Source organism: Anguilla rostrata, chromosome 6 (assembly GCF_018555375.3).
Source record: "Anguilla rostrata isolate EN2019 chromosome 6, ASM1855537v3, whole genome shotgun sequence".
Lineage (NCBI taxonomy): Eukaryota > Metazoa > Chordata > Actinopteri > Anguilliformes > Anguillidae > Anguilla > Anguilla rostrata.
Window position 1 is genome coordinate 10,475,291 of NC_057938.1, and position 13,634 is coordinate 10,488,924.

At 46.4% G+C, this 13,634-nt stretch overlaps 1 protein-coding gene across 2 annotated transcripts in view; it reads left to right on the top strand.

The window, feature by feature from the left end:
- Positions 1 to 13,634, top strand: part of LOC135256484 (ephrin type-B receptor 1-like) — a 155,328-nt gene that overhangs the window by 105,261 nt on the left and 36,433 nt on the right. For both annotated transcript variants that reach the window (XM_064338293.1, XM_064338292.1), the window contains one exon: positions 6,522 to 6,646. In XM_064338293.1, coding sequence (XP_064194363.1) covers positions 6,522 to 6,646 — 125 coding nt within the window. The remainder of the gene's footprint in view (positions 1 to 6,521; positions 6,647 to 13,634) is intronic.

The window sequence follows — 13,634 nt, forward strand, 5'->3', positions numbered from 1 at the left end:
TTTTTTAACCGAATATACAGCTTACATTGTAAAATATATAGATAATTATCACTTTCAGATTTCACCTATACTATGTAGGCCTATATACGTACATATTTTTATGGAATATTTATGCAATGTTTATTCACAATATAGGGACAATAAAATAGCACTTTAGAATATATATTTGAATCAATACATGGAATTTCACACTAAACTTTCAAATTAAAAATGATATGTATTTTATGTTATTACAGTTTATAGTGTATAACAGTGGTTCCCAACCTTTTGAGGTCCAAGGTTCCCCTGTAAATAATTTGGATTTGACCAAACGTACTATATTCATGTCCTGAAGGAAGATCGGTCTGCTAATATTTGCAGCACGACATAACAAATGCTCCATTATAACCTCAAAACAGTTGAGCTTACAAATACTCCATTATTAATTGAAATCAGTTTTTTTTTTTATTCACAGTATGATTCATTAGTTTTATCATAAATCACTTTCTCATTTTTAACATAATTTAAATTTCAACCCCTAGAGGGATGTCACGGCACTCACTTTGAAAAGCGTTGCTGCATGATATATGCAGAAAGTGAAGGCCATACTTTATGGATTTAACATCTTGATCGGCAACGGTTGCCAAGAACACATTGACATATACAGCATTGATGAACCTTGTATTCATTGCAGGATGTGGTGTCAGGGTGTGTCAATATCAATGAATAGTTTGGGTTTTTCTTCTTACGTTTTACCTGTATTTATTCCAGTTTAATCGTTATTTTATTCGATGACGCTAATTTTGTAGCCATTTGTTTGTCATTTGATTCACTCTCAGAAGAAATCAATGTGTTTGCTGGCTCGAGGGTTTGATTAAAGGTTAAATGACCACTGGATGCTCAAACTATCGAATAAACAAGTTTAATGTTTTTTTCTTTTTCTTTAAAAAGGCTGGGAGCAAACTTTCTGCATGTCTGTCTGTGGGGAAAAGGCTTTTACGGTGTCATTAGTTGTGCCAAGTGTCTGGAGTTGGTTATGCCCGAGTAAAGGAGTGGTAATGCCAACCCTCGATAAAAGCCAATGGCGGAAATCTGCCAACTCGCAAGAACTGTAGTGCGTGCCCTGTGCTGTGAGCTCACAGTGAGGCAGAGTTTGTAAGGACCAATCACAGTGGTGTTTACAATAAGAGAGCAGAGAGCCATGGTACAGCCGGACCCATTGGTTGGCCAGGCATCCACATACAAACCGTATAGACGCCCAACTGGTGGGTTACCCTGCTCTTTTCCCTCATCTATCCAGTAAGTCGTCGGGAGCCTTTTTCAAACATTAGTATTATTATTGCATTGCTGTTTAGATTATTGTGCTTCTTTGGAAAATCCCACTGTTATCCTGGCAAACTGTGCTCTAAGCCATTCTGGGTCTGTTTTATCATAAAAAGTTCTGAAGTTCTGGGAAACAAAAGATTTGAAAAGAAAAGAGGGACGGCTGTAGGCAACACTGAGGGACCCCTGTCTTCATCAGAGGCTCTCCTCATCCCTCAGCAGTGCTCTTTTCATCTTCGGCTGTACAGCCCGGTGAACAGAAGTGAGCGCTGAGGAAGGCAGAGTAAGTCCTGAGTCACAACTGGAGAAGTCCCTGCTGAGAATAATCACCACTGTAAGTGAGGAAGCGGGTTCTGAAAGAGGAGTCAATGCTGTAATAAACCAGGGAGCGGGCTCTGAAAGAGGAGTCAATGCCGTAATAAAGGAGGGAGCGGGTTCTGAAACAGGAGTCAATGCCGTAATAAAGGAGGGAGCGGGTTCTGAAAGAGGAGTCAATGCCGTAATAAAGGAGGGAGCGGGTTCTGAAACAGGAGTCAATGCTGTAATAAAGGAGGGAGCGTGGTTCTGAAAAGGAGTCAATGCGTAATAAGCGAGAGATGCTGTAATAAGAGGGAGCGGGTTCTGAAACAGAGTCAATGCTAATGAGGGAGGGTTCTGAAAGAGGAGTCAATGCTGTAATAAAGGAGGGAGAGGGTTCTGAAAGAGGAGTCAATGCTGTAATAAAGGAGGGAGCGGGTTCTGAAACAGGAGTCAATGCTGTAATAAACGAGGGAGCGGGTTCTGAAACAGGAGTCAATGCTGTAATAAACGAGGGAGCGGGTTCTGAAAGAGGAGTCAATGCTGTAATAAATGAGGGAGCGGGTTCTGAAAGAGGAGTCAATGCTGTAATTGGGGCCAACGTGGAAATTAGGCCGTCACTGTCAAAATATGAGCCAGTGCTGAGGACTGGTTTTCCGAAAATCAATCAATGTGGTAATGGAGTCAGTGATGAAAAAGGAATACATTCTGCATGGGGAATGGGTTCTGAAAATGACGTAGTTACAGATTACACTGTACCTGCCAATCGCTGTCCTAATATAAAAAAATTAATCTTCATTTGGGACTTTAGTCCCTTCATTCCTCTAGTGGACTTCTTCAATTATTAGTTATACAAACGTGCAACGGTTTCTTTGATGTATTGCTGAAAACCTTTGTGTTAATATAACATCAATGAATTATGGCTTTTTTGTGATTTTGAGAATCACATCAATGTTATGCAGTCGTATGTGGGTTGGCAGGTGGCCCCTTATCTTACGAGGATTGCGTCATCGCTGTAAAATATGCTGGCAGCTATTTACGCTCAATTACAGCGTCTGGAAGCGCTTTTACTGAAAGTTCAGGTTGACATCACCCCACTTTCTACTCTTACTCTCACACGAAAAAGGACTTAATAACCTCCACTTATCCCGTGACTTGGAGGAGGTAGGAGTTCAGGTGTGGCGCGGACCTACGCTCCAGAAAAAGATTGTCCCTCCTGGGATTCTGGAGCACTTGGCTCTAAATGCCACGCTCCAGCAGCCGATGAGTGATTGTTCAGCCTCGTGTTGTCCCTGTGAAAGATTTCAGACGAGGGCCCCGGCTTCTCTGTTTTGTTGTCACAAAACCGCAGCGGAGGATTGTGGGTAGCTGTTACAGTGATTTATTAGCCCCGAGTTTAAGAGTATCGGAGCTCGGACGCGCGATCGCGCTGTAGCCGCGGCGGTCTCCGGAGCAGCGGGCTCGGCGCGCCCGTGCGTATGGGTTTATATCCTGCTCCCGCGGCGTCTGGCGGACGTTAGGTCAGATCTCATTACCGCCGGAGAGGCGGCGCACTGTCAGCGTGGTGGAGCTCGGGCGAGAGGCGGGGACTCGTTTGTTAGCGGGTCTCCCGGATGGCGGCCTCGCTCTTTCGCCGGGAAGTGGCTGTCCTGAAGGGGTTCACCCCGAGACTGCTGCAAAAAAGCAGGGGCTTTAGGCCACGCTGCTGAGGTGGTCGGTGCGTGCGCGCGTGCGCGTGTGTGTGCGTGCGTGCTTGGAGAGAGTTCAAAGTGACGTCTCCTGCGTCCTTTGTGTGAAAGCGCCCCTACCACATCCTCTCATGGACGCTTTCACCCTTAACTTACTTCCACAGCCTTGTAAAAACCTGCAGCCCTTCGTCCCAGTTCCTGGGTTTCTGCCATCAGGAAAGTAGGGGACTAACCGGAGAACAGCTGGAACGAGGATGAGGAATGAGGAGTTTTTATGCTCTTTATGATTTATCCCAGCCTTGCTGTACATAATTATAGTGTTCTGCCATTATTGTTTTGGGAAACATTTTAAATAAAAAACAATGCTATGTGGATTTCAGCAGAAGCTGTAATTATTTGCATTTGGATATGTATTGTGGTGTTACCAGTCTGGTATGGTAATAACATTAAAATATTGAGCTGCAAACACCATAGAGTATGTAAATAAAAATTTGACTGTCTAATCAAAAATGTCGAATCAAGTTGTTTCTAGTGTACACGCGCATAGGGGAAAACACACGTGCATCGTGTACTAAACAATATATCCGTCTGTAGTGTTCGTTCTGGCGGACAACCAGATTAGCCTCGGTCACGCCTACCGTTGGAGAGAGCACACGCACCTGGGTTGCGTTAGCTAATCAGCCCAGGTGCTTAAAGGTGTGTTCTCCTCCACGGCACGGGGCGACCGGGACGAATCCGGTTCTCTGCCGGACCGAATGCTACACCGGCATTTACACAGATATCTGTGTGTTTACGATCTGTACCGCCGTGGTTTATGAAACTGTTTTATACACTGAATCTGAGTTTTCTCCGTGACCCATATAAAGCAGTACGTGTGAATAAAACATTTCCTCGGCAATAAGAGAGTGAGTGGAGTGCATCTGTCACCAGCAGCCAGGCTCAACTAAATAAGTATGAAATACAAAACAGAATGTGCTGGACAGCTTGACTTTGATTAATGTTAAGCCAAGCTGTATTGAGAAAGGGCAGATAAAAGTAGAACAGGGATCGGGCTGGTGGGTGATGTCGAAGTTGTGTGGGCCTGCCTCCACCAATCACTGTCACCGCTGAGGGTCCAGGGTCCAGGGCCGTGGCTGTGGACTCTGCGGCTGTCCTGTGTCAGGCGGACTCTGCTGACCTCGGCCACTCCCGGTCCTGACACCACACCTACACAGGTTCCCCGGCAGAGTCAGAGTCAGACACTCTAGCCACGAGGCAGTAGTGTGCTCAGTCATTGATCCAGTGAGTGCAGATGTGCCTTACAGTAGCATGCAGGTACAGTACCTTTGTGTGGGTGTGTGTGTGTGTGTGTGTGTGTGTGTGCGCGCGCGGGTGTGTGTGTGTATGTACGTGCGCTAATGAGTGTGAGTTCAATGAATGTGTGTCTGTGATTGGCTGAAATTTCAGGTCTGTTTAAGAAAAATATTGTCAATGGGAGGGCCTAAGGCATGGGGAATCAGTCTTACACACGTACGGGCGCGCGCGCACACACACACACACACACACCGGCACGCTTGGTCAGTTTCAGTTATGAGAAAGGTAAACGCTGCTCTGTTAGAGAGGGGGCTTGTGCGAAAGGGCTTCTCTCAGAGGCATCTGGCCAGCTCTCCTCCGCCCCTCGCTCGCACACAAAATGCAGGCGAAGCAATTTAAGCTCCCCTGTCCGAGCGAGACAGAGCGCTCTCGCCGTGTAATTGATAACACAGCTCAGAGGAGGCCCGGCCGAGCGTGAGCCAGCCCGCGAGAGGCCGGGAGCGGCGCGGCTGGCCCCGCCCCCTCCCGCTCCGCCTCGTCATCTCCCAACGCTCCGCCTCGCTGCCGGAGACCAGCGGCCTGCCGAACCCAGAGTCAGCGTTCGGATGGGAGGCCGCTGGGGTGAGGCAATGCTTCGGCAGCCCAACGCACCGCGGCGTGCCTGTCCTAGCTTTGGCGCGCGCGCGGAGACGCCGGCTTGCAGGGGTGAGGGAAGCTGTCGAGATCGCAGACGCCCTCCGTTGGCTTGAGCTACCTTTACGGAAAAAAAATTGCGCATTTGAAAGCCACGCGTACAGAAACCACGTGTGGACACCAACATGTGAAGAGTAAACTATAAAAATGCAAACTATAAAAATAATCCCACTTATATGATGAGCGCCGGGGAAGGTAACCTATGCTATGCTAAGTCACATGTTTTGTTTTCAAGTGTGAAAATTGTAATTCACATTTGAAAAAGTCTGTCACTTGTGAAAATGTGGAATTTCTCGTGATTTCATGTCACGTGCTTTGTTTTCACACGGAACTTTTCATTCACATGTGAAAATGTTCCGTTCACACGTGGCATTTTCTTTTCACATGTGAATATTTGAATTTGCGTAGGGAAATGTTGTGATTACAAGTGAAATTGTGATTTTTACAGGTGATAAGGCAAATTTCACATGATTTTTTTTCATAAGGGTACTCCATCACAATGACAAACTCAAACTTGAAAGCAAATAATGCCCACTATAACCAGTCATCTCAGTACATTACATTTTTATGAAGAATGCTATGAAACAATGTCATAATGTATGCAGAATATTTCAGCCCAATTTAAAATTATCCCTGCATACATAATGACAGTGTTTTGACAGATGTCATGTAAACTGAAATACACTGTTGTGACTGGTTGTTGCAGGTTTTATGACATGCCTATGACAGTAAAGTGTTGTACAGGTACAGCACTTTACATGCAATTGTCCGTATCTCTAATGCCAACTATCACGGTCTGATGTCACTGTTCTTTCACTGACCTACATGTAGATTAGGAAAGCTGACATAGACATACTGTGGTCTTGATTAACGTCTCGAAGAGCTGCCCAACCGTTTCCAGCCAACCCTTTGTCAAGGTGACTCCGGTCTCTGTGTCCTCTACTCTCATCTCTTACGTAGTGGCTTTTGTGTCACTCATGGATGCCTCAAATGTTAATATTTCATACAGTATTTACATTTGAAAGGTAACTCAAGACTTTTACAACGCTGTATAATCGGTGATATTTTATTTGATTTGTGGGTGGGCGGACGACTGCCTTTCTGTGGTATGTGATGTTTTCAGTCATTGTTAAAATTTAATGCCTTGATGTCATGCTAGTTTTGGTGAGGCACATAAAAAAAAAATCTTCTAATAGAATTGTTCCTGTTTTTTTTTTTGTTTTTTTTCTCCTCTTTGTCTGTACCCAGCTCCCTCCATGGTACCCATCATGCACCAGGTCAGCTCTACCATGAAAAGCATCACGTTGTCATGGCCACAGCCTGAGCAGCCCAACGGCATCATACTGGACTACGAGCTACGCTTTTATGAGAAGGTAAAAGCCATAACGCACCCAGGCCAGAGTCATGCTTTTCACCCCTGCCTCTCACTGAATGAACATGCATGTTATTTATCTGCACTGCACAGTACAGAAAAAACCATTTGGCCCTGTTTAGAATGAAAAAACACCGGCAAAATGTGTAATATTTTCAAACTGGATGCAGGCTCTCATTAAAGGCTAACATTAAGCAGGTTGGAGGATTTATTTCAGAGGTCTAATGGCAAACGAGATGGCAAAATGGAGAATTCAGCATCAAGTTCAGTATGAGCAGAATTATAACCCTGTATAAAGAGTTTGATATCTTCTACCGTAGAGAATCTTTGATTCGATGACGCCGGGGGTGTTTGCAAATATCTCAACATGGGTGCAGACCTACGCATGTCTGAAGGCTAAGCTTTTCAGCAGTGATGGGAGAGATATATCAGCTGCAAATGAAAACAGCCACTGGTGAAATATGCTTCTCCAGTCTCGGGTGTGTAATTAAGCCTGCAGGAAATCTCATGGTTTTAATTTAAAAGAGATGAAAAAGTGATTTGATTTGCTGTCAGTCCTGTCACAGACGGGCGTGATTAAAATGATGATGCGTTCTCCCGCCCGGGCTGCTCAGCCTGCCGTGGAGCTCGTTGTTTTTGCACAAAAACGCCACGCAGTAGCGCAGAGCGGTCAGTGGGGGGGGGGGGATAGAAACGAGCGCGCGAGCGCTACGGTCGACGCGATGCTGCTAAGTGCGTTGTGGCGCCCGGGTGGCTCGTTCGCTAAAGGCGTTAGCCTCGTGCCCGCGCTCGCGCCGAGCCCTGCGCTCTCGTTGCCGGGGCGCGCTGTAAGTGGATTATTTCAGTGAAAGCTCCCGGCCCCCGGAGCTCGCAGCGCTAGCTCGCGCGTCGTCTCGCGCGGCCTGCGGAGTGTAAAATTGCCGCTGGCTCACACGCGAGTGCATCAGAGTGCGTCTCAGCGTCGGAATCGGTGGCGTAGCGAGCGGTGGCTCGAGGGACGCAGGTGTTAAATCGGTGCATAAAAGGGAGAAATGCTATTTTCGTATTGTATATGGAACTAGAATATGCCAACGAATGACTATACAGATACATGACAAGTTGGATATTACCCTTGACACCCTACTACCTGCTTCCTTCTCTGTCTGGATCTTTGGTGATATGTTTGCCCCCCACCCCCCCCCCCCCGTGCCCTGGCCGAGTCCCTGCTCTGAAGGGCTCAGATTAATCCTTATGTCTTGAGACATGTTTCTGAATTCGGTAAAACCTAGATTCCGCTTAATCCAAGAACATTTATGAAATATTGAACCTGTAGATAGTTTGTCAATTATTTGAATGGATGTTTGATTTTCATCATTGCATTAGCAACCTGAAATGATAAGAAATGTGTGTTGATTCCTAAAACTGTCCTGTCCACGGTGAGACTCTAGTTATCATGCAGACATCATTAAAAACCAAACGTTGACCATGCATTGTATATGAAGCCCTCCCAGAGCACATATTTCAGCAATTCCAGACTGCCCTTGAAATGCGAGTTGATTTTTATTCATCACATCTGCTTTTATTAATTTGGTTTAACGGGTACGCCCAGCGCGAAAAAAGGGTAGGTGAGCGAGGGGCGTTGCTAGGATACCGCCACACACTCGGTGCTCCGGAGAGACCGTCTTCAAGCCCTGGCCCCAGTCGCTGGGCCGGACTCTACCCTGAGGATTCAGGCGTGACCGCCGTCCGTCTCCTCCCAATTACGCGTAATGATGTCACTCAGCGCCGCAACCCGCCGCGCCGCGGACCGTCCTCCTCCTCGCCCGCCCGTGCGGCTGGAAGCCGGGACCTGGCCGCTTGTTTACGGAGTGAACCGGGCCGGCGCTGGACCGGCGCGCTCATCGCCTGGCCCGCGGGGGGCCCGCCCGCTGGCGAGCCAGGCGGCCCTAATCTCTGTTGTTTTGAAGTCGGCCGCGACTTTAAACACAGGCGGAGCCTCTCGCCGCGGAGACGCGCCGCTGTCGAAGAACACAGGACCCGCCGCCCGGGCACACGCTCCGCGGCGGGGCCGAGCGTGTTCCCGAGGGACCGGAGACGGCGGGAGGCCTCGAAACGGATCCGCGCCCCGGCCCGATCCGCTCCGCTCCTCTCCTCCCGCACGTGCTCAGTTCCGCGGGGCCCCGGTCCCTGTGCTCTGGAGCGCTCTCCTGGACTCCTTGATGAGCTGCGTACCTTCTCCGTTCTCACCCCACGGGAAACGGCTTCATTTCCCTAATCAGACACAATTATGTCAATGGAGCTGAAGGTTCCGCGTCTCCAGGGTCCACGTGCGGCACCGGCATGTTAATAACTAGTTGTCCTTCGTCAGTAGCGAGGGTTTGTAGGTCCAACTCTCTTACGGGTTTCTTACTGTCACTGTATGGTGAAGCAATGAGCTGTGTTTTGTTTGAAACTTTGTCTTCAGTAATGGCAGGAGATTAGTACAGCTACATGCATATTGACTACTTTTGTAATACAAAGATGTTCATCCAAAATCATGAATGAGTGTTCAGCAGCATTTAGGAATATGTGTTTATGCTTCATAGAGTATTATTAGCTGCTTGTTATTAATACTTTAATACTAATGTATTACCATGGCCTTGCACAGACTTTTTGAGGGGCAGGGGCTCAAAGTGAGAAAAGGGCACTCCAACCTAGAAAAAATACTCAAATACCCAGCATCCCCCGCCCCCGTCCCCAACAGCCTCTCGCTTGTTAAGTGGAGATTGGTCTCATTCTTCTGTTTTTTTTGCTATAATGCACAGGGCAGTCCAGAGAAAGGTTTAGTTAGATCACACACACACACACACACACACATTCACCCGCAGGCACGCATTGTTCATCAGGATAGTCTTTGCATTAAAGGCGAGCGTTTAGAAGGACAGCACCTCTCGGCTGTGAGGTTTTTAGTGTGTACCCTGAGAGAGAGTCTGCTGGAGTTCCCCTCATGGGCTGTCCACTTACAATGCCCACAATTCTCACCACAATATCCAATTATTCTGGAGATTCATTTGTCATAACACACTTCACTGCGCAGATGGTGAGCATCATGCCAACGAAAAGCTGAGTTTATGGAACCGACAGTGTTCCGGGTTCTTTTGTGTCCTGCGTTCTGAATATAGCCTATATTTCTGATCTGTGAGCCGGGCAAGGCGGTGGTGGCAGCGATAAAAGATCTGTTTCAAATGTTGGAAACCCTTTTATGTCTTACTGTAGTATTGATTTGCTTAGCCGGCACCTTCATCCAGACAGGCCTTCCACTTTTCACATCAATCGTGTTTACTGCTAGTCATCTGCTGATGTGATTGAGGGTCAAGCTCTGTGTTCAAGGATAAAGTGGCGTCTCGCTGCGATTCAAACCTGCAGCATTGTCACTTCCTGTTTGCAACTCAGCATAGCTGCACACCACTAGTGAAGCAGGCATGATGTCAACGTAGATATCTCTATATAGATGAGAATCACCCACACACACACACACACACAGGAAATAAAGAGAGAGAGAGGGAGAGAGAGAGAGACGTACCTAGGTTACAACTGTGGACATATCTGTACGTTTATCTTTTATCTCCTTTCACAGGTAGTAGGAGAATACTGTAAAGGCTACCCTTGCTAGCCCTTGAAGGTGATGGCAGAGATACTGGCCAAAAGCAGGCTGCGATGCTATTGTTAGCTTTCTCTGCCTGGTCCTCATTAACATCATCAAAATACCTGGCAGAATAGGGCACTAAAAGGTGTTCAATTTTGGAAGTTTCTTTTTTGTGAGCGTACCACTTTTTATTTTTCTAAGCATAACTTTTATGCTTGAATATAGAAGGCATTGCCCATTGTCTCGTCTCTTTTGGTGGTAGCTTTCCCTTATCAACATAAACACTTTTTTTCATTGGAAACCACAGCAGATGACACATGATGTAAAACTGACAGCCGTTGGGGAATACCATGACTTTATGCAAATCATTTTACCGACAAGTCATCTTGATCACGACAAGGGTGATACATTTAAATGCTTTCTCGTTTTTACTATCAAAGATAGCTCTTTTTTTTTTTACCTCAGTCTTATTGTTCCTAATAGAAGACATTCCATTTCAATACATTACAATGTTCCACACTCAAGTAAGTAACCTTGAGTGTGGAACATTACCCAAATTGGCAGTTTATAAAGCATGAAAACTGCATTAAAGCCCAGTGAATTTCTCCAGACAGTGATCACTGATAAAGTTATCTTTAAAAGACTTACGAGAAACCCGTTCTCAGAGATAGGGAATCCAGTTGTGGGCCCGGGTGCACCTGCACTACCAGAACCCCCTCCTGGCCCTCCAGCGCTGCTCACATTGTTTATTAATGATGCAGAGACATTCGAAATGCAAAACACCACGATTGATTGTTTTTAACGAGAAAGATAATTACAAAAAAGTTCATTTGAAACTTTCAAAGGATTGCAAAGGATTTTTGCTTATCTTCAAGACCGAGACCAGGAAAAAGGTGCAAATACCATCATTTACTGATATGTGGAAATAGACAAGAGTTCTGTTGCATGGTGATTCACCACCATTGGTTCTCTGTACCTGTAAAAGAAAAAAATTAACTTTGAACTGAGCTATTGTGATAGGTAGGTAGCCAACACAGGCAATGAAGGCTACATACTGCAGGCATCTTTCACCTAGCGAACAGGTGTACAGCAGTATAATTGTACCTGTGTTTCACAATGACTTTGTGGGTGAAAAAATTAAAAGTTGTAGGTTTTCGTTTCTTGGGCTAATTTCTACGCCACAGCAGGCGTGTGCAGATGCATGTATGATGCAAGAAGTTGCATATCTATCCACAAACCCCCATAAAATTTTAATGTTTCTGTTTGTGTGTGTGTGTGCAAAGCAGAATGGTTTTGATACAGAACAACCTACAAATTGCAGATGAGATCAGAATGTTCTTAATTGAACATTCTAATGCTGATGTAATTTTGAAAAAAATATTCTAAAAAACCTATTATTTAATGGTTTAGAGCAGTTAAAAGCCAGAAAATACACTTCAGGTTACTCCAAAGCAGAGTGTAAACCTTTTTGCTTTAAAATGTGTGAAAGCATTCATCATTTCATATAAACACCCAGATATATTATATTAATTTACTGTGTACTGCAAACCTTTTATGTACTATTGGTGTTGATAGAAAATGAATAGGAATTCAGTTAATGAATTGAAGTGTCCACAATATTTGACTATTTTTAAATTAGTTTGTTTTCAGTTAGTTTTCCGAGTTGCAATGGAATTGACCACAACTATGATTTTCGTACATATCCAATAATGCAAGAGAATATACGTAGTAAGAAAGCAGCAGGCGATTGTTGTAATATTTACGTAATTTGTCATTCAATTTGACATAGTGAATAGTTCACATTTTTTACTTTTGTATGTCTGTTAACAATTAACTTTCTCTATGTCAGGAAAAAGGAGAGAGAGAGAGTTAGAGAAAAGAGGACAGGAGGCAGAGATCTAGAAAGAGATCTCTGGTGTTTTGTAAATATCACTTTGGCTTGGAGGGCTTCCTCTGTGTCAGAAGAGAGCTGTAACTCATTGTCCCAGTACCTGACCTCAGCCAATCAGAGAGGAGCTGACTGTGGGGCGGGGCATATCCCGGGCTGGCACATGGGAACCAGGAGCAGTGCGGGTCACCCTGCCCCTCACCCCGCATTCCTCAACACCGACACCTGTAATTTGGGAAGCGAGCTTGAACCGAATGAAAAGTTTTAAGAAACAAGGCTGAGTCTCATTTATTTTCTTCCCCTCAGGACGGGCGGAAGGCTCGCCAAAGAAAAGGTCACGGCTTCCATTAGCTCCGTGGCGGTTTTGTGCGCGGTCGCGGCCCCCGGGGGCCGGGTGGGAACAGTGCGCCAGTGTCCGCAGTCGGACTGGCTACGCACGCTCAGCAGACAGGGACAGAGCCCGTATAACCCCTCACAGTCCTCCCGCGCTTCCGACGCTCGGAAAAGCCTGGCGGTGGAACTGGCAGCGTCGAGCTGGAGCGCGCAGTCATTAAGGGAGGAGGCCTCACTACCGAAGCGCAGTCTTCATTAGCGTTTATTTTAGCGCTGGCCTTTCGTCTCCATAGAAAACACCATCTCTGTCCATTAGAACGTCACGGGAAATTTACCTTTGTACTTAAAACAATCACTTTCACTGCTGTGTGAAAATATCCATCAGGACAGGCCGTTCCAAACAGCTTTCTGTTGGAGGAAGTGATTTGAGCAAGATCACTGTGTGTGTGGAAATGGACAAAAGACTGTATGTTTAGATTGTATTTTTTTCTCGTTAACATATCATTAACATGACGTTAGTGCTGTAGAAATGATGACTCTAAGCACTGCTGTGGGGATAGGGTGGGGGTCATAGTCATGCTGTTCACACAGTAAAATCCATACAGCATTTGTGCAGATCTTTATTTAGGATATCACTGTGTGTGGGGTTGTGACGGAGAAAGCACTTTTGTTTTGGGGGTGGGGCGCTTTCAGGGGGCACGACCGTCTCTCTTTGGTTCTGGAAAGCGCAGCTCTCAGCTTCGAACAGCCTTTTTACCGCCCCGTCGGATTTTTCCCAACACCTCGCCCGCGGGCCGCCGAACGCAGCGCGGGCCCGTAAAGAGGAGGGTAGGGGAGAGGTTCTCGTGAGGGCGGCCGGCGCTACTGGAGTCAGCGAAATGGAGATCGCGCGTCTCTGGGGTCCCGCTCGACGTCACGGCCGCCGCGGAGAGCAGCGCTGACGAGCCCGTCATTCTGCCGGGTGAGTCAAAGGCAGGAGGCTCTGACACGGGGAGGTTATCAGGGGCCCGACTGAGACAGCGGAGATGGTGGATGGGCAAGATACTGACGTGCAGTGCCGAGAGTAAGCAGATTAGTCGGCGAATGGATTTGAAGGACGTTTGAAATCTTTTTTTCAGTACATCATCACAATCTGGAAATGAGGACAGAGCTCAAAGACTAACC